The sequence below is a fragment of the Cercospora beticola genome, chromosome 9, assembly GCF_033473495.1.
Source record: "Cercospora beticola chromosome 9, complete sequence".
NCBI classification, from domain to species: Eukaryota; Fungi; Ascomycota; class Dothideomycetes; order Mycosphaerellales; family Mycosphaerellaceae; genus Cercospora; species Cercospora beticola.
In genome coordinates, this window is record NC_088943.1 from 1,471,171 (window position 1) to 1,491,539 (window position 20,369).

General features: G+C 54.5%; 7 protein-coding genes across 7 annotated transcripts; 2 read left to right on the plus strand and 5 right to left on the minus strand.

Moving 5' to 3' along the window:
* Positions 1 to 86: 86 nt before the first annotated feature.
* On the minus strand, positions 87 to 5,669 carry RHO25_012797 (uncharacterized protein; the record flags this gene model as incomplete). The annotated part of the gene is made up of 1 exon (XM_023604094.2): positions 87 to 5,669. The coding sequence occupies one exon, from the start codon at positions 5,667 to 5,669 to the stop codon at positions 87 to 89; it is 5,583 nt and encodes a 1,860-aa protein (XP_023450133.1).
* A 1,484-nt stretch (positions 5,670 to 7,153) lies between these two features.
* On the minus strand, positions 7,154 to 8,354 carry RHO25_012798 (uncharacterized protein; the record flags this gene model as incomplete). The annotated part of the gene is made up of 2 exons (XM_023604095.2): positions 7,154 to 8,280; positions 8,345 to 8,354. The coding sequence occupies 2 exons, from the start codon at positions 8,352 to 8,354 to the stop codon at positions 7,154 to 7,156; spliced, it is 1,137 nt and encodes a 378-aa protein (XP_023450141.2).
* A 1,726-nt stretch (positions 8,355 to 10,080) lies between these two features.
* On the minus strand, positions 10,081 to 11,232 carry RHO25_012799 (uncharacterized protein; the record flags this gene model as incomplete). Its single annotated transcript, XM_023604097.2, has 1 exon — positions 10,081 to 11,232. One exon carries the CDS (start codon positions 11,230 to 11,232, stop codon positions 10,081 to 10,083), a length of 1,152 nt encoding a protein of 383 aa, XP_023450535.1.
* A 462-nt stretch (positions 11,233 to 11,694) lies between these two features.
* RHO25_012800 (uncharacterized protein) lies at positions 11,695 to 13,532 on the plus strand (the record flags this gene model as incomplete). The annotated part of the gene is made up of 2 exons (XM_023604098.2): positions 11,695 to 13,242; positions 13,296 to 13,532. 2 exons carry the CDS (start codon positions 11,695 to 11,697, stop codon positions 13,530 to 13,532), a joined length of 1,785 nt encoding a protein of 594 aa, XP_023450536.1.
* A 197-nt stretch (positions 13,533 to 13,729) lies between these two features.
* On the minus strand, positions 13,730 to 15,142 carry RHO25_012801 (uncharacterized protein; the record flags this gene model as incomplete). Its single annotated transcript, XM_023604099.2, has 1 exon — positions 13,730 to 15,142. One exon carries the CDS (start codon positions 15,140 to 15,142, stop codon positions 13,730 to 13,732), a length of 1,413 nt encoding a protein of 470 aa, XP_023450537.1.
* A 1,444-nt stretch (positions 15,143 to 16,586) lies between these two features.
* Positions 16,587 to 17,804, minus strand: RHO25_012802 (uncharacterized protein; the record flags this gene model as incomplete). The annotated part of the gene is made up of 1 exon (XM_023604100.1): positions 16,587 to 17,804. One exon carries the CDS (start codon positions 17,802 to 17,804, stop codon positions 16,587 to 16,589), a length of 1,218 nt encoding a protein of 405 aa, XP_023450538.1.
* A 476-nt stretch (positions 17,805 to 18,280) lies between these two features.
* Positions 18,281 to 19,660, plus strand: RHO25_012803 (uncharacterized protein; the record flags this gene model as incomplete). Its single annotated transcript, XM_023604101.1, has 1 exon — positions 18,281 to 19,660. The coding sequence occupies one exon, from the start codon at positions 18,281 to 18,283 to the stop codon at positions 19,658 to 19,660; it is 1,380 nt and encodes a 459-aa protein (XP_023450539.1).
* Between the last annotated feature and the right edge of the window lie 709 nt (positions 19,661 to 20,369).

Genomic DNA, 20,369 nt, shown 5'->3' on the forward strand with positions numbered 1-20,369 from the left:
GCTCCGCCGGCGCGCCTTCCGTGCATGTTGCTGTTTCGTCCAATTCGTAAGCAAGTAAATGAGTGATTTGCGATACGCGCAATGTTTTAGTTCTCCGACGACAGTATGATGAAGTGCTGTTCCCAGATCCAGCCCAGTTCGTTAGTCGGATCATCTTGGTTCTTCGCCAGCCACAGCTCGCCCTTCTGCGCGAGTACATCGAAGACTTCGCCCTGCACGTACTGCAGGTAGGGATATCCGCCCTCTTTGCGGGTCCTGTCGATGCTGAACTCAAACAAGCTTGCACACACAAACAAGATCGGCATGTCAGCGGGGGCCGTACGCGGCGGAGTCGCTTCTTGCGGAGGACTCGTAACGTCTGGCGGGAGAGCGGAGCTAAACAAGCCAGAGAACCGGTGCTGTTCGACCTCTGCAGGTGTCGGCCGGGCTGTGTAATATGAGGCATCCGATGTTGGCCTGTGTGATCTTGGTGCTTCGTGACTTTGGCGGGGAAAGTAGCTCGATGGTGGAAGAGATGGTGAGTCAGCAGTGGCTGGCCTGGTAGCGGAGAACGATGAACTGGGAGTATGAGCAGCCGAATTTGGCCACGGCCGAGAGCCAGCCGCAGCAGAAGGGGCAGGTTGGCGACTGGCAATGGCCGAACTTGATCGATTCCGTGAGTCCGCTGGAAACTGCCCTTCCGAGCCTGGGGAGTAAATACCACTGTGGCGTCGGTTATTGGCATTGTGTGACGACTCGCTGCCGACTGATAGCGTGCGATTGGAGCTATCGAGGGTAGAAGGCCGTCGTTTGCTTGTCGTCTCTGAGGATTCCGCGAGTGTCGGCGTTGTGGACAGGAAGCTTGCGGCTTCCACCTTCAAGGTGCCATTGCAAATGGACAGCTTGTTGCAGCGCCTCTCTATCTCGACAAAGTCAGGCTTGAAAGCAGGCTCAATCTGCTGGATGCTGCTTGGGACATCCGCGGCTTCCAGCAAAGGTTTCAACTTCCTCTCCCAAGTACCCTGCCATTTCAATTGGATGTCGATGAAGCAGTTGAGACAATTCTGGACGAGCTGAGCAGTGAGCGTGTACAGTTTCGGCAGATCGATCTTGAGCTGCTCATTCAAAGCCACGTACAGCTCCGAAGCCTCCACGGTCTTCTTGTCAGGCTTTTGACCACGACGTTCTTCTGACTTGCATTTGGCGTAGTCAACAATCTTCTTCTTCCGCTTGTTGATCGCATTCTGGGGACCTTCATGCAGTTTGATGCATTGGATCATCGGAGCTAGAACCCTCTTCTGCACATCGGCTTTGTGCTCCCCAAACGCGATCAATGTCAGATCACGAATGACTTGGCCATATTTGCGGTACTTGCTCTCGATTTCAGGGAGTGTGCTCGGAGACACGTCAGTGAACAGTTCCAGAGCGTTGGCGTAGTTGTTGATGAGCTCAATGGCTTTGTCGGTCCGATGCATGTAATCCTGCACATCTCGCATACAGATCTGCAATCGAATGAAATGGCCTCCGAATTTGTGGGCCAGATCGTCAAAGGCCGGGTCTTGGAAGGCCTCAGCAATGCCCACTCGTTCTTTGAGCTTCTCGGTGCGGCGTCCAAAGGCTTTGGCTAGACCGCTGCGCAAATCTGTGTCCTTGCGCTTGCCAGGATTGATAATCTGATCGACGAGGTCGGCGCGCTTCTTAGCATCGTTGATTCGTGTCAGCATAGCGATTGAATCTTTGACTGCGCTTTTGAGGTCACCGTGATCGGGATGCTCAGATGGTGTGACTTCGAGCAATTGCTGGAGCAACATTGGATACTTGGCAACACGTTGAGTCGGTTTCACAAGAAGAGAGTCCAGATCCCATGCAGACGTGATGTCGCTAGCATTAGCATGGCACTCGTCAAGCCAACACTTTACAGTCGTCGTGCTCTGGATCGCCGACAGCCTTTGATTGGCAGCATCGTGGTTTTTCAGATAGGTGCCGTACACATTCTCCATTTGTGGAATGTTCATCAAAAACGTGCGCCCAATCGTTGTCGTCTGGTCCTTTTCGTTGTCCACTGCATCGGTGAAAGTGCTTGTCGTGCCGTCGCTTTGCGTGGTGGAGAAACTACCACGCTTGTTCATCCACCGATGCTGCTTTGGAGGGGTGTACACCTGCGAGACGGCCTTGCGCATTTCATCATAGAAATGCAATGCAAACTTCTCTACCTCATCGCAGTTACCGAAGAGCACTTTCTTATCTTCAGGCTGGACCAGTTCTGGGGTGCAGGTGGCTTTGTAGATATCCTCGATGATCTTCAAATCTTGATGGTAGGAGTTTTCAGTGTCCAGCAGTTCTTTGATAATGTGTCGTCTCCTGAGAAGGCGCTTGTGTTCTGGGGCAGGCGATGCAGCACTCTGCGTCTTCGTAGCGCCATCGCGTCCTGTGTCCACTGAGCCAACCCTTGTTGTTTCCGAGACAGATGTCATGGATTGAGAAGTGGGCAGACTCGGTGGAATTCGCTGACTGTCTGTAGAAGGTCGCGATGAAGGTGGCCTAGAAGAACTAGACTGTGCCCATGTCCCTTTGTTCAGTCGCGGCGAGAGGTCGCTAGACCCTCTCTCGGAGGCAGATGTGGGCAGCGCGAGATCAGGGAAAGCGGATGGTTTCAAAGATGTCTCGTTCGGTACAGGCGGAGGTGCATGCGAAGGCGCTGAAGAGACATCTGGGGCCGTCGCTTCGGTATCCGGTGGTGTGGCATTTGCACGATCAGCCGCTGCATGGATGTCGTGCAGGTCCAGACCTCCTGTAGTCGATATCGTTGACAGTCTGAAGCCGGCCTCATTCATGCTTGGCGTGAAGGACCCGGTGCTGGGCACAGTGCTGGATCGCGGTGTGTACCCAAAATCCTTTGGCGGAGGTGTAGGTTTGTTCTCATCGTCCTCCTGTGCAAAGGGATATTCTCCGCGCTGCTGCCGTTCCCAGGCTTCGTCCGCCTTGCGGATCTTCGCCTCGAAGTCGTCCTCATCGTCCTCGTTATTGTTTGGTGTCTCGTTGCCATATACAATGACAGTGCCTGGCACAAATCCATCACCCATCGGCGGTGTATCCGGTGTGATCGACGGCATCTCATATGTGCCAGCTTGCAGCATTTGCTTTTCTGGTGTGCTTTGTCCCTTGGCCTGACTATCCAAAACACTGTCCAGCAGGCTTTGTATCATGATGCCGTTGGATCCGCCGTTAGCAGATAATCGGTGCAAGTCCACCATGCGATGCTGCACCTCTTCAAGCATGTCCGGCGTAAGTGATCCAGTGGACTGATAGTACTCCAGCACGCGAGCGATGGCCCCATCTGCGCCAAGTGTCTCTTGGGAATCAATGCCGGGCGATGCGTCTGGACGGAATACTGTAGGTCGAAGGGTGTCGTCTCGCGGTCGGGTCTGGCGTTTGGGCGTCGTATTCTGCTCGTTCGGAAAACATGTCACTGCATCGTCGTCTGGAGATTCTGTGTATCCGTTGACAGCAAAGGCTCGTTCGTTGTAGGCTTGCGTGTGCACAACGTCTCCTTGTGTGGGTGAGTCGCGGCGGCGGGATTCAGCGGAGCTGTTCCCCATGTCACTGAGCCACGGTTCTGCATGCTGACTAGTTTCTGGGTCCTCGTCCAGCATGATCCGTATTGAACCTTGATCTGCACCCCGATCGATACCAGACCCCCACCTATCATCCGCATCACTGGTGCTGTCTCTGGCGGACGGACTGTCATCCGCGAATTCAGTCCCCGTACCACTGGCATCTGATCCACTGCTCCTACGCATGCGCATCACGTTGTCTAGGACGCTGGGGCTATGAATTGGTTGCGCGGGCTCACTCTGGCCTAGTTCTATGGTACTTGGAACGGCTGCGGAGCGGCTTGGCGGTTGATAGGTGACGGGTGCAAGCAGGATCTGCGGTCCGCCGTCTTCCACCTGTGGTTGTTCTGAGTCTTCCGCCGCTGCGGCCCGTCCAAGGACGGGGCTTTCGTCCTCGAAGAACGTCTTCTCGGTCTGCGCTGAGAGCAGATCGGAAGTCTGTGCGTGTGGTGCTTGAAGACTGGTCGTCTCCACGCTCAAACCACGCGAGTGTCCATTCACAGCGCTTCCCTCTCTTTGCTGCATTCGCTCCGCGCCTGCGATAGCTTGCGGCACGAAGTCGCCAGTGCTTAGTCGAACGGGACCTCGTGAAGCGCTTCTCGTCTGGCTCCTAGACTGACTGCGAGATGCGCTCCGCAAGCTTTCGTACGAATCGTTGGATCTCAGACTTGCCGTAATCGCTTTCTGTATCCTGGCCCTGCGCTCCGCAAAGTCCACATTATCCAGCTCGGGTATCTTCCTCCGCGATCTCTCTTTTTGCGGATCGTATGGTTTCCCAAGCCACTGCTCGCTTGGCCGTCGAATATCTCTCCTGCCAGGATTCGCGCTCACGAATCGCTCGGCCGCTCTCGCACGGCTAGCGGAAGTTGTCGCCGCACTCACTGGCTGTCTAGGCCGTGATGATCGCAAGGGCGGGGAGGTTATCGCAGGCGGGGCCACTATCTTGGCAGAAAGCGTCTGGTTCGAGGAAGCTGTAGGGATTGGTGGAGGTGCGTATCGGCTGCGAGATGGCGGCGCGTTGTTCTCTTTTCCCTTTGCCGTGCTGGGCCGTGTGGGGGATTTGGATAGCTTGCGTCTGTGGCTCGACATAGATGACGCAGATCGTGTGTACGGCGAACTGAGGAACGAGGAGGATGAGTCGTTTCCTTGGCGGTTGCTAATCGGTATTCGCGATGTCGTTGCAGCAGGACGCGACCTTGAGTTTCGTGATATGGAGTCAGGTGGTGTGGGATACAGTGTAGGGATGGTGCGAGCTCCCAGATCCGGCATACTGGGAACAGCTTGCGGGCGTAAAGCATCCATATCGCTCCGGCTGCGCTGATGGTTCAGCTTGTGCTGATGCGGCTGCGGCGGGGCTAGAGACGGAGTAGCAATGTCCTGATGCGATTGTGAGCGGCCATGGCCCAGCGCCAGACTGCCCTCGCTTCCCCGTCGCGGTGTCTTTTCAAAGGTTGGCAGCGGTCCGTAATTGCCCAACTCAAAGTTGCCATTCCATATCCCATCCGCAGTGATCTCACCAAACAGCGGTCGCGAGTGCTGCTTCGGCGACGTAGGTCGGTGTTTCGGGCTGAAGGCGGAATGTGGCTGGCTGCGTGTGGTGCGAGTAGTGCCGACAGATGAGAAGGAGCTGTTGGCCTCGAACGACGTCGATGGTGACTTGGCGGTTGACTTGTGAGTATGTGCAGGTCGCTTCTTTTGCAATCTCACGCGCTCCTTGCCCTCCCCGCTTGATGCACTGACGGGAGATCTGGGCGCTGTCGTTCTCCCCGGAATAGATGGTCGTCGGGAGTTCTCACGCTCGGTAGAGCTGAGGGATAGCGGCGGAAGCCCGCTGCTTTCCCACTTGCTGGCCATATCTTTCACGAGGCCAGCGGGTCGTGAGGGCAGCAGTGCGGGATTCGAGCGAGCACTGGCGAGAGTCCGTGGGAGACCTGAGGCCAAGGTCCGTGATTTTGATGCGCTGTCATTGAACGCAGATGGCGCGGTCCCACTCCCACCCTCGTCGACGACCGGGGTTTCTAGTTCATGGTTGTTGTTGTTGTTGTTGTACAACTCGCTTCGCGGCGCGTCCGACATTGTTCAGGGTGGTGCGGGCGACTCGCCCGTCAGATGGCCGACAACGAGTCAAGATCCGGACATGGCATCTGAGTGTGTGACTCTCGAATAATGTTGCGCTCGCAGCCTCAACTGCGATCGAAGTCTGTGCTCGACAAGGGCTCGGTAGGCGAGTCGGCGAGTCGAGAGTGGAGGTGACGTTATTCAAGCAGCGAGGGCGGCCGTGTTTCTGCGCTCGATAGCATGTGAGGATCGTCGCGCGGAACGATAGGTACGTGGTGAAGTTCAAAGACCTTCGCGACGGAGGGGGATTTCGTGTTTGACGTTCGAGCCGACAAGAGCGCAGTCGGTCGTCAGTCGCGGCTTCCCGACGGGTGTGCGAGCTCAGTTCCGCCCAAGTAGTCCTGAACGTAAAACCAACTTTTCGAAGCACCTCGCCAGTTCACACTCAGCTCTCGCTAAGTCTGCCGCCTCACCACTGCGATTCTACCGATTCGCTGGAAGCCTTCGTACAGCTTCCGGAGTCACAAACCTCCATCATCAATCCCCCTTGTCCTCCACGACAGAATCAATTTCGAACGAGTCTACTGACCGGGATCCGGTATTGCAGAACCCACCTTGAGTCAATCACTGCAGGTGCATTTGGACGCACTCCATTTTGTGCTCCCAGTCTTCAGGAGCGGTCGTTGCGATCGCAATGCTATTGGCTGTCGTTTCTGGACGTAACGGAAATGGCCCTTACCACATGTCAACAACGTGCCGCTGCAAGGGATCTGTCCACCGTAAAGCGTGGACTTTGGACTGTTTATCTACGCTCCTTACTCGGTATACACGCGCGTTGCACAGTCGATCTCATAATGATTCTCACTAGAAAATCCAGACCGTCTATCGAGTGCTCTGCTTGCGACCTGTAGCGAATGCACACGTCACACGCACCAGAAATTGGGCGTCAAGTCAAGCCACCACACATGAAGCCGAGAAACGAGAAACGGTCAAGAACGAGGCTCTGCGGAGGATGGCTCCGTGAAATCTACCGGTCCAGCCCTTCCGTAGATCTTGATGCTCGACTCAGGAGCGGTGCGTGCGTGCTACACGACTGAACGAATCCTCGTGAAAAAGGCTGATGAGTGTTTCGACTCTCATACTCATCCCACGATGCTCGTGTATAAACTGCAAACTCCCATCGCGACCGCCCAATGCTTGCGCAACCTTCATGCTCGCCGAATGCCTATCATGTTTTTTGGTATCATCCCTGCCGACCTGAGCGCCTCGAGACTTATACTGAAAATGCATCCCATTCGTTCATCATTCATCACAACCAGCCCAAAAGCAATCTCCAACCGCATGGACCTCTCCAATGTGACCAGGAACGCTCTGCTCGGTAGCTCGATCCTGAGCACAAGTACGCCGCGAGAAGCACGTACCTTGGCCGGCAACTTTCGCGTGCTCCGATGGTACTGTGCATGCTCGAGCTCCGCCACTGCGGCAAAGACAATGCAATGCCCTTATCTCGACTTACTCCGCTTCTCCTTTTTGGTAGTCGGCACCTCTTCTTCGCTTCTGTTCCGGGGACTCAGACTGAGGCGGTGATCCTTCCCGCGGAACACATGCATACCTACATCCGTGGCCCAATCCGAGTAGCCCTGTCCAGGCTCACCGGGTAACGGCAACCGCATCGAGCCTTCTTCGATCAAACCCGCATTCTTCATGAGATCGAAAAAGGCCGCCTCACTATCATGTCTGGTCTTGGTAGACACAACAATCACCGCTTTCGGTGAGCGGGTCACCAATGTGACCAGCATACCGACCAGCGGCTCGAGAGTATCCGTGTTGTACGTGCATTCGGATACGATGATCAGGTCATTCTTGCGAGTCTCCAGATTGGGCGGTAGAGCTTTTAGCCAATCGACTGACTGGAAACGTGCTCGAGAGGCCATGGCGGGTTGCATTCTTGCAATGTTGGCTTCGACCAATTCTTTCGCCTCGTCCAGATCCGTCAGTAGCACGTCGCAATCGGGTATTGACTGTGCGACACTAATTCCGACTGTGCCACAACCACATCCCAATTCGATGATATTGGTCCGTCGATATGTAGCCGAAATGAGGACATATTCGAGCAGCGGAAGCGTCGTGGGATGATCAAGCGAGATGGTGTAGTCGATGTGCTGCGCCAATGCCTGGGATCCGTCCCACAAATGGCGCGCTATACTGTCGCCAGCGTCTTCCAGAAGGCATAACGAACGTTCGCTGACGGACTTGAATCGTCGTTCGACCCGCCAGCCTGACTCAAAGTGACCTTTGGTAGGGTTCAGAGAACCACTCCACACATCAACGAATGGTGGCATCATGTCCGTCACCTTGGTGCCTTTAACCGAAACATGTACACATGCCGGCCAGTCCACATCTTGACGGGACAGATCGAGAGACACATTTACCGAGCGTGATCCGCCTTGCCATGCTACTTTCTTGCGCAGATATATCTCGCCATCTTCCTCTGGAGCACAAAGAGACACCACCAAATCGAGGTCGCTGGGATAGAATGTCTCGCCAAGATCGGTCGTAATAGTGAGGACGGCTTTGAGCGTGACGGTAGCGCGGTCGACGTAGACTTTCGGAGTCTTCAGAAAACGAACTATTGGCGCAGAAGTCAATGCCCGCACTCCTCTTCTGCCTCAATGAGTATGGCGGAGACTTACTGTAATGCATCTTGTGTACTTGCTCGAGCCTACGCTTGCGCCGTCACGCCACGAGGCGCGACTTCAGGTCTGTCGCGAAAGAAAGAGAGGATAGGATTTGAGAAAAAGGTGAGAGCTCACCGGCTTCGACAGTTGCTCGTCCAGAGCTCTGCGCCCGGCTTCGCTCTCATTGGAGCGCCTACGGGATAGTGCTTAATGACACTGTAGCTTCCGAATGTACATGCTGTGTTTCAAGATGCAGAGTGAAAGTCGCGATGCAGCTGAGGGTCTGGACCGCGAGAGTCGCATCGAGGCGTGCATGAGGACGGCGATCTTGGAACTGTTTTTGGCTGACTAAGAAAGGCCAGACTTTCGTAGGCTCTGCACACGGTTGGCTTTTGGCCCTTGCGGCGCGCATACTGTGTCAAAATGCAGTGCCACTTGCACCACAAACTGCTCTCGATATACGAAGAAGATCGCCGCCTTCCGAACTAATATTCGATTTCGATACTGCATCTGATCGAGCACCTTCACTGCCGACCTGTGGCGGTGCAGCCTAAGAATAAATTGCCCTTCCCGAGCACAACCACGCCAAAACGGCTATCATGAGAGCGGCCAGCACGATGCTCATTCCATAGTGGGCCAAAAACAAATCATGCACTATACGACCTGCACCAAATCCACCTTTCTCGCCAGTCTCGATCTCTCGCCTCAGATCCTCCACTGTAACAGGCACTCCGCGTCCCCGAGCCTTGACACTGAAAGCGTCACTCGAAGTCAGCAAAATCGCACCAGTCTGCGAATGCTTGCCATTGCTCAATGGATGCACATGTATCTTTGACTGTGAATGTAGTTGCAGTGTGCGCTGCAGTTTTTCGTAGTTGGCCAAACAATTGCGCTTTTCGCCGAAGACGAGGAAGAAGTAGTTGGTGTAGAGATATCTGCTCGCTTCGGCGTGGAGAAGGCGACACGTTCTCAGAAATGCGGTAGGTACTGTTGAGTCTTCTTCGTTGAGTCTTAGATGGGAATTGCGGCCTGCTTGGATGTTGATGTATTTGCCGCTTGGGAATAATTGCTGGTAGATCAGGAAGCGAATGTCGTACGGAAGTGTCAGCAGTCTTGACGAGGTGGGTTCTGCCATGGTAAGGCTGTCGAAAGGTGGTAAATGTGTTTCTGAGGCCACGATGGCGGATCACATTGTATTAGTAGATATGCCTGCCTGGCGTGACTACTGTAACGTTGCGTACAGTATCGCTGTCTGTGGTGAGTGTGGCTGTGCCGAGGCAGCAAGTTTTCCGAAGCTGGCGGCTTCACCATTGGCATTGGCATTGCAGTGCTACATGTATCTATCCCATATGCCTCGAGTAAATCTCTTGCGAGATGCGGCTTGTTAGCCATTGTATCAATCTCGCGTTGACAGGCATCACGATGAGCGCTGACCTTTATGAAATCGATCCCCTCCCACAATCAAAGTACCAGCTTCTGACTTGCTGTCGCAGTTCGATCTGGCTTCCGCTCTCTGGTACTTGACTTCATGTCAGCATGATGTAAAGGCGGTTCGGCTGTGGTGGCATTGATGCAGTCGCTTCTATGCATTTATGGCGGATAATGCCGGCTACGAGCGCCAACGAGACGGCAGGACGGCAATAGCGTTGTGATGGTTCGCGTTACTTCTGCTTCTGCTTTCCAGGATATGTTCTTAGTATCGCCCGTAACATTCGGCGTGCCGACTCGAGAGTGCCTGGAAGCTGATGATGTTATATGGCCCTCACACCCATGCCAACACTGCCTGTGTCAAAAAGCTCCACAAGTCCGCTTCCAAGGCATTCAGCAAGTATCCAATCGAACTCCAGCCCATGAAACTGTTTCCATCGTCTCGTCTGCCCGGGTAGTACTCCACTCCATTCGCCTCTCATCCTTTTTGCCTTCGACACCTCGTCACCAAGAACATTTCCATTCCACTTCTCCTCCAAGAGGTCCTTGGTAGCTTCCCGGAATTTCGGACTTAGCTGTTTCAATAGGAAGAGCAAATGTTGTCGAGCCTCGGTCAGCATTTTGAGGTATGAGCCTGTCCCGGGTAGGCTGAAAGTCATGGTAGGTTGGACCTTATTGTTATGAGTCCGGTTGTGCTGTGTGGCAAGCGTGCTACCTCCGCCACCAGAATCGTGTATCGCACCGTACCCACCGACAGCAGCAAAGGTGCCGGTCACTGCTGTATGACCTGCCGTGGCTATTGACCCAGCTGCGCCTCCTGTGGGACGAGCGAAGACATTACCGACTGTGGACGACAAAGCTGCAGGATTCGTGAGAAAACCAGCTTGTACGAGACTCTTGATATCGGCCTGGTCAATCTTGATCACAGGCACTGTCTGAGACACAGGATGCTCGCGCATCAGGGAAACATATTGCTCTTTCAGCTCCTTCGACAAGGCAACGTCGTCCCGCATAACTCGCTCGACCCAGTCCTCTACCAGTGCCACGCCCTCGCCAATAGCAGTCCCTCCCTTGCCGCGACCGGGTATTGTGACCTTTCTGACCTTTCCTTCCGCCACCAAACGTGCCAGCTCTCGTTCAGTCGCCGTGGTCGAGGTGCTAAGTGCATGCAAGTGCGCTATGCTGACGATGGGCGGTATTCGAGCTCGAGCTTGGAGAGTGTCCGCTATCTGCTGGCTGTTCATCCCGGCAGCTCGTTCCGGGATGTCTTCGAAGGCGTTATTGAGGGCATGGCGGATGAGAGATGTGACATCTTGCCGCGAAACGGTGGGCAGGCGAGGGATGATTCCGACATCTTCCAGCCGTTCAGCGTCGGACACTGTGCTGTTCTTGCGCAAACCAGGTTTGGTGCGCTGGGCAGATGTGAAAGGTGATGAAGACTTGCGCTTCAGCAGCGGGTTGGGGAGCTTGGGCATATCGCCGTTTCAACGCCGGTTCAGCCCTGGCCTCGAAGCTCGTCTGCCGTGATGCGTGGTCCAGCGGGGCGGCTGAGTGTCATGTCAGCCGGAAGAGTAGCGTATGACTGCCTGCAGAGTGCTGTGCTGTGCGTCGGATGTTGTGCACCTCGCGGTAGAAGTGTAGAGTGTCGAGGAGTGTTGGCACATGCAAACGAATTGGCGCTAAGCCCACGGTGCAGGTCTCACCAGCTGGCGGAACGTGCGTCATTACGACGGGATCATGCAAGACTTCCTGCCACTGCGCCAGCCTGCAGCGCTCGAGCAGAGGCGGAGAAGCTGGGTGCGAGCTGTAGAGACATATCTTTTGCGCCCTCTCCGCCATTGTCGTGTCCCTCTCCGTTCGTCGTCGCGCTGCTCTTGGATCCGCAGCAATTCGAGACCCCTGTCCGCTCGCGTCACTGATCGTCGGCAAGCACGACCATGGCGCTCAATCCAGAGCCTGCCTCTCCCGCGACACGCGAAAATCAGCAACTGCCTCCCAAAAGTTACGCTGAAGCTGTTGAAGAGGATCCCATCGACGCCCAAGATCCCGTGATCGACGAGAGCATTATCAAAGAGACGCCGCCGCGTCCCGCGCACATCAGAAACGGTTCCGGCGAGCCTCGAGCTCTCGGCGAAGTCATCGACGAGGCCACATCATCCCCTGGAAGTCCTACATTACGGCATCCCAAAGGCAGACTCGAGTCGAAAGCGAGTCGCGAGAGCTACGCGAGTGCTGTCAAGGAGCGTTCGCCAACACCAAACGGACTACCCAATGGTGACGGCTACGGAAATCCCGTGAAGGAGACGATCAGGAACGAGCTGAAGACAAACGGTGGCAGCAACGGCAACAGCGAGACATTTCACGGAGTAGGCGAGGACGAGGCTCCTCGATCACCAGTCAGGCGGACACACAAGCGTCGCTCTTCGCGCACGCTCAACGGCGAAACAAGTCGACCCACCTCATCCGATTCGCAAATCGATATGGGGAGCGAACAACAGCAGCCAAATGGCAACACGCTTGCGCCGTCTCCCGCAATCGACCTCATTCGTAATAAGAGCGGTGAAAATCTGACTTCGGTGAAGCGCAACGACGATGACTTTTTGAGCTTGCAACAAATCGAGGACAAACCTAAGCCTATTCGTCAGCTACGGCGAGACAGCGAGCTCACGAGTGGACGTCGTGCAGGTGAGGGGTGGGGGAGGAGTGCGATTCGATGGGCACCGCTGAACGTGCCGGTCCAGCGTAGACTGCAGACCGCCATGGTACTCCTGCACACGCTCTCCATTGTGGGCTCCCTCGCTTTCTTTTTATTCCTATGCGGCATTCCTCTCCTTTGGCCGATCCTGGTGCCTTATCTCGTCTATGTCCTCTTCTCGCAGGTCTCGATCGATGGCAGTCTGGCGCTTCGCTCCGAATTCTGGCGTCGAAGTAAGGTCTGGTCGCTGTTTGCCTCCTACTTTCCAGCGCGGCTACACCGGAGCGAGAAGCTGGAACCGACAAGGAAGTATGTCTTTGGATACCATCCACACGGTATCATTAGTCACGGCGCATTTGCCGCCTTTGCGACCGAAGCGCTCGGCTTCGGCCAGCTCTTCCCTGGCATTACTAACACATTGCTCACGCTCGACTCCAACTTCAGGATACCGCTCTACCGCGAGTATGCACTTCGCATGGGTCTCGCCTCCGTCAGCCGCGAAAGCTGTGAAAACATTCTTTCCAGAGGCGGGCCGAATAAAGAAGGCATGGGTCGTGCTGTGACTATCGTTGTTGGAGGTGCACGCGAATCCTTGGATGCGAAACCCTACACCATGCGTCTGGTATTGAGAAAGCGTAAGGGCTTTGTCAAACTTGCTGTCAGGTGTGGTGCGGATCTTGTTCCTACTCTGGCATTTGGCGAGAACGATATCTATGACCAATTCGACTCGGACAAACACCCTTGGATTCACAAAACTCAGCTGTTTGTCAAGAAGTTGATGGGCTTCACTGTAAGCACCGTTTTCTCATTTCCAGCCTCTTGCCCGCACTGACTTCATCGCAGGTACCTCTCTTCCACGCGCGTGGCGTGTTCAACTACGACGTTGGGATGATGCCCTATCGACGACCCATCAATATCGTGGTTGGCCGGCCAATCCAGACAATACAAAGCAAGACGCCCGATCCTGCTTATGTCGATGAACTGCACACAAAGTACGTCGAGGAGCTGCAGAGAATATGGGACGATTGGAAAGACACTTTTGCCAGAGATCGCAAAGGCGAATTGGAAATCGTGGAATGAACATAAGTCACATTCAATATGTCTTTAGTAACGGCCGCGTCGCAGAACGGCTGGCTTTTTGTGTTCATAGTGTATCAGGAGAGCATAGCGGCAGCACAGCGTACGCATGAAATGTTCATATGAAAATCCGAGTGCTCCTTCTGTGTGTAAGGCGAGATGATGAACGTATAAATTTGATGCTACATTTATTTCTAGATCTAGTCGGCGCGCTGCTTCGGGATCTTTGGCAGCGTCAACCACATTCCGAGCAGAATAACCAAAATCGCAAGGATGATAGGTTGCAAAGCCTTGACCCCAACTGCATTCGCAATTGCACCAACCGCGAAAGGAATAACAGCCGCTCCTCCCATACCCAAAGCAGCCACAAAGCTGATTGCTCCGACATGCAAGTGCTTCGGGAGTGTCTTTGACAGCACCACCACAGCCGCTGGAAACATTGGACCAAGGAAGAATCCGATGAGCGCAACAGAGACGGCCGAAACGATGAACTGTGGAACCAACCAGAACAGGAGCTCTAGTCCAGCTGCCGCAAGTAGATAACCAACGATGGCCCATCGTTCTCCGATCCTAGGTGTCACGAACCCTAGAACCACTCGTCCGACTGTAACTCCAAGCCAGAAACCCGTCGAAGTCAACGAAGATTGGAATCCTGGAGCTCCTCGTACACGTTGCATAAAAGTGACAACCCAACCACTCAGCGCGACTTCGGCTCCAACGTAGAAAAGTAAGAAAACTGCCAGAGTCCAGGTTACTCTCAGTTTGAGCGCAGCTCTCGTTCTTCCACCCGATTCTTTCGAATGAGCGCTCTTTTTCCGGAATTCCGCGCCATTGGCTTTCCAGAAACTTGCCACGCCGCTGCTGAGTTCGATGATGCTGAAACCGAGTGGGATGAGGTAGTATCTATACCATGGCAAACCGTATTTATCCGTCATAGCGCTAGCGATTAATGGTGCGATAGCTGCTCCTAGACCGTAAAGAGCGTGTACAACTCCCAATAACTCATTCGGATGCTCGAGATCTCCGCACCAGGCATTCCAACTCGCGTCGAGGAGTCCATTTCCTAGTCCACAGAATGCGATCAACACGACAACGACCGGCCAAGGTGGATGGCAGACAAGAGCGATGTAAGCTGCTAATCTGCAAGTACTGGCGAATGCTGCGAGACCTCGTTGGCCGAATTTCAAGTGGATCCGATCGGATGCGAAGGCTGCGAGGAGGTAGCCCGGGAAACCTGCTAGGAAGATGAGGGAGACGGTGGTATAGTTTAGGTTATAGTATGTTTCGAGGTAGGGGATTAGAGGGCCGTAGGAGGCGTCGTGGAGTCCGAGGTTGAAGAGTGCGAGACAGACGGCTGCGAAGCGGTAGGTGTTGATTCGTGGGAAGAGCCAGGTTTCTTTTGCTTCGACTGCTGTGCCGTCGTTGGGCGCGGAGTTGTCTTGAAGGATCTGGTGAAGGGATATGTCATCGTTGTGGACGGATGGTGTTTGTGAATCGTCTAGTCGGCGGGTTTCTGGTTGGAATGTTGGTCTAGGCGATTTTGGTTTGTTCTCTTCCTGAATTGTTTTGAGGTGCGTCGAGTCTTCGAGAGTTAGGGTCGAAGATGAAGACATCCTGGACAGCGTGCGCCGTGCGCGCGTGGAAGGTCAAGCAGATCTGAGCTCAGCACAGGGTCCCGCTTCGCCAGTAGGCGAGAGTCGATCTGTGTGGTCCTGTATGTGTTCGATGCTCGTGGTCAAGTGGAAGTCGTGTCCCTGGTTGTGGGAAGAGATGTCTCAACCTGGTTCACAGTAGTAAGGCGGTCGGTAGTCGAAGTGGAGAGTCAATGAAAGAGCAGACATGGCAAGAAGTAGATCTTTCAAGTAGCAGCAATACGAAGTGTGGAAGAACATTGACGCAAGGCTAGTCAGCGAACTCCGTGTCGGCATTTCCGAAACTGCAAGCAACCACGCCAAGATCCGCATTGAGGTCATCCGACTTGCGGTCAGTCCTGTTCCAGTCAGTTTCTCCGCGACTTCACGCAGGTCACGAACAGCAAACTCTGCGCAAACGCAGGAGACAAGTCCTTTCGTGCTTCATTGCCCTCCGAACTCCGTAGACATATTTCTTCTGTTTCGGGAAGTCGGACCGCTGATGCCGTGAGTCGGTATATCTCCATAATGCACCCCACACGATCGTCCCAAGATGTGGAGCCCATGCCCTCAGGTTGTGCTTTAAAGAGTTGACGACCCGCACTGTGTGCGCATCGCGCTCGCCCTCGGCCAGGGTAAGTCTGGCCAGGGTTCGAAAGCCCAATGCAAGAGTTGAGCTTCTTCGTTGCAAGAGTCTTGGTAAAGGCTTCTTTCTATGCCCTGGTAGCTGACCCTCCCTTGCTACAACAGCCTCTCTTTTCGTGCTAGTGGGCTCTCGATGGCCCATTCGGCGACAGGCTGCTCTTTCCTGTCAGTGACTCCGGATAGCCAGAAGGACAGCCAAAAGAACTGGAGAGCTAAGCACAACAATCTGAATTCTATGATCCGGCACCCCGGTGGTGCGCATCCCTAGCCCTTTAGTGCACCTCTCTGTACTCCCGGCAGTAGTCGGTAAGCCTTCACTGAAGTGCAGCAGTCAAGCGTCGAAGAACGGGCCAATCTCATGTTGCGGCTGACAAGGTCTCATGTCCGGTACACCTAGCCGTGTAGTCCTAGTAAGCTCCCGCCTCACAGTGGGGATACTCCATCCTCGGAACTATGAACTGAGGTGCCTGTAGAGAATATTTTGAACAATATATATTCTCATTTTGCATCAGACCAGTCAGTGTAGAGAGACAGCAGAGTCCCCACTGAAGCAGGTGTTCGGTAGCCAGTTGTTTCGCGATTCCTCGATTGGAAACGCGCAAAGCTTCCAAGAAGTTGGTATTCTTGGCAAAGGTTACCCTCGATGGCGACGTGACCGAGTGGTTACGATGCATTCACGTCCGCTGATGCGCCTGGAAGTGCGTTCTCAGTTCCTTTGACTGCCTAAAGTGCGCGAGTTCGAATCCAGGTTGTGATGTTTTTGCAGGCTCGCTATGTTTTCTCAAGTCGCATTCGCTACTGTGTACGCAGGTGCTTCCTCGTACACAGGCAGATCCTCGTCTTCGACATCGCCAACGACCCTCCGCGATGGACCAGCCACAGGTGGATCATTGTCGTCGGTCGGCCGAGGCACCATTGTTACTGGTGATTCCTTTGAGAGCCTCACGCTTTTCTTCGCAACTGTGAATTGCATCGTAATCTTCAGACTGTATACTCGCGAGAGCTTTGGATGCTTGAACGAGCTTGCATGATTTTTCAGGGGAATGGTGACAACATATGTGGAATAGTCGTTGCTTTTCGAGAAGTTGATTGGCAATTGTGTCTTGCACTCCAGGCTTTGTGCGTAAGTCTTGTCGATGATGACGGCAGGCCCCATAATCCGCTGCGATCCATCAACTACAGTTGCACTTTTGAGATCAGCTTTGAAACTGTCCAGCGTGATGTCAGGAACAGCAGGCGCCGTAGTCTCACTATCGTCCCGCCTGAGTGTGACTTCAAACTTCATCTGCTGACCGGGGTAAATGTGTTTGTGCTCGGTGCAGAAGATTTCCAGAACGAATGCCGGGAACTGCTCACTGGGCGTGAAGATTGCCCTGGCTTTGCCTTTGAAACCCTGGGGCTGCTGGTCACTAGGAAGGAGATGCTGATTTTGAACTTTCGTGCGAAGTTTGAGTGCAGTCCGACTGCTGGCGATTGAAGTCATCGATGGCCGAGCAACATCGAACTTGATCTCAAGAGGTGCAGCTAACGTCTCAATCGCTATTCCAGGCATGTCGATCTCTGCCATCAAACGATATTGTACAGCCACATCAACGATATCGGGGACCTGGTGGAATAAAAGTGAGAACGTTGGGGGCAATGCCTCGATGGAGCGAGGAAACTGAGCTGTGAAGGCGAAGGTATGCTCTTTGCCGACTTCTGCCTCCAAACTTCCGTTGTAGACTGGGAACTTTGTAGCGAAAAGATGCGCATCGTGGTTGGTGGGAAGGGCGTGAGATCGTTCCCTTCTGATCCTCAGTCTGATGCGAGCAGCGAGGATGATGCTGAGTTTCAGTGGTCCAAACAGCGCCGCGGTCTCGACGTTCTTTTTGAAGATGCTGGAATATGGAAGATAGCGCAATGTGATCTTGCCAGTGAGTGTGTCTTGCGGGCCGAAATATGGCTGCGAGATGCCATCGACCGACACCCTTCCTTCTGGTTTTCCTAGCCTAGCAGACATCAAGAGGCGTGGCAGCAATTCGTGCTCTTGTCGTTACTAGAACCGGTCAGGACTTGTTGCAGAAGATCGACGAGAACATCATCATATATTTGTTGCCAGATGCGCCACGCAAGGGAACAACGGGCAATGAGCTGCACTGCGGGGCTGCCGCCATCCCCACGCACTCCTAGCGGCGTCGAGCTCATGACAGTGAATCTTTCGGAGGATACATGAACTTATGTGTGGCGCGCTTTCTGCGACAAGGAGTGTCTCCGAGCATGGTTGCCACAGCATGGAGATGCAGTGAGACCGCGGAGTGGCCAAATCGTACATCTTGCGCGCCTTCAAGCTTTGCATGCGATGTTGATGTGGTCTTGCGATTTTGTGTCGTGCGAAGTCTTCCAACCCAGGGGCGCCCGGTGACCTCATCTCGGCAAGGCAGGCGCGTCCGACGCGACCGAGACACAACACTCCCGCGACAACCTCCATCATGATCGATGAATTCATTTCTGCTGAATCGCCAGCTCGGTTCCATCGGTCCACAGTCACTCATCCAGGCGCAGCATGACCGGCTCCTGAAGGCACTGCAGCCCACGCCTCTCCTCCGCTTCGCGCTTCAGCCGCCGACGGAACGCGCTCGAAACGATGCTCCAAGAACAGTCGATTTGGCACACGCCGCTGGTGTCAGCAGCATTGCCATAGACCGCTTCGAGGGCCGGTATTTGGTTTCTGGCGGCGCCGATTCATCTCTGGCCATCTGGGATCTCGAGGCTGGTGAAGCAGATGCATCTCCCGGAAAAGCGATCACGCATTTGCCCTTGGCCGTATCGGCGAAGACCTCGAACACTGCCCGTCTGAGCATCACTCATGTGTCGTTCTATCCCTTTGACTCTCTTGCTCTGTTGACAAGCGGCTATGATCACAGTCTGAAGTTGTTCTCTTCCGAGACATTGGAAGTCTCTGCGTCTTTCGATCTTGGCTCTACAGTGTACTCACATGCTACGTCCAGCATTGCAAGCCATCTACTTGTGGCCTGTGCGACCCAACATCCTGCTGTGCGACTTGTCGATCTTCGTTCCGGATCTGCGAGCCACTCTCTGGCTGGGCATTCAGGCTCACTGCTGACAGTCGCGTGGCATCCGAAGTACGAGAACATACTCGCGAGTGGGGCGACTGACGGTTGCGTACGCACTTGGGATGTCCGCAAATCGGCAAGTAGCCTTGGAGTCCTGGACATGGAAGACAGCATCGGCATTGCCGGTTATGATGGCAAAGGCACAGGAGCGCGACGACGGGAGAAGGGCCGAGCGCACAATGGAGCAGTCAATGGTCTTTCTTGGGCTGATGATGGTCGGCACTTGGTCACCACCGGGCACGACGAGCGCGTGAGAGTGTGGAACCTGGACACTGGTGCTAACACGCTCGTGAACTTTGGACCAGGACTAAAGAATTCCACGACCACGGCGCTGTTGCCACTTGTGGTACCAAGCCATCTGTCTGCAGCAGGAAAAGAAATCGTTGTCTACCCGAACCCCAGAGAGATCCTCGCCTTTGACATGCACGACGGGACCCTGCAGAATCGTTTGCGTGTTCAGGGCCTGCCGGGCGCCCAACAAGCCGATGCAAACGTCCGCAACCCAAAGAACAGAACGACAGCACTCGCATGGCGCGCCCATCATGTTCAGATGTACTCTGCTCATGGAGATGGTACTATTCGTTGCTGGGATCCGCGCACCGCGGAGGACGCTGCTGCTGAGCAAGAAGAGGCGGGTGAGTTGGAGGGTGGCGAGGGCGCAGCGGCGGAGCGGAAGCGAAAACGTGAGGCTTTTGAACAAATCGTAGCAGATCTTACGACCAAGAAGATCACGTTCTCCTAGCACGTAAGGGCAGCTGCATCGATCGTTCAATGGGCTTTCGACCTGGGGAGCACGACAGCCGTTCACCTGCGCCGGCTGTGCGGTTTCTTAGCCGGCTACATGTTTCGCGCATATCCATGAGACTCTTCCGAGAATCTGGATGTCGCCCTGGGTCGATACTCGTGGCCAGGTCTTGCCAGTGGATCGCGATGCACGGCTAAAGACCACGCTACACTGGGGTTGTGTGGGTGCTCACGTAGATCACACCTGCATTGACATGAGGTTTGCATGTTAAGTATATGATACCCTTGCTCTGCCGAACGTTGATGGCACAGCGAAAGGCGTAGGGCATGGCAGTGGCACGAACGCATGGCAATTTGCTGGAGAACCTGACGCTGTGTGCAGCCGAAGAGTTGCTTGAGACATCGCTCATCAGATCTTCTTGACGGCGGCACTCCTGAGAGCTCCTAGAGGGGCCCAATTGCGACGGCACGCATACCAAGCCACGCTGACACAGTGTGCCATAACAGTGTGAGACGTAGACGGACCGCCGAGCCGTTCACGATCGGTCACTCCAATCATTACTACCCGCAAGAATGCGGCGTTTACACATCGACCACGATCTAGCAAAGCACTCGGCTTGAGTCAACTTACCTCTTTGGTGGGTCAAAGCCACTAGTGCATATCTTCTTGGTATGAGGCGCGAGCACTCGAGCGCAATAGGACGAGT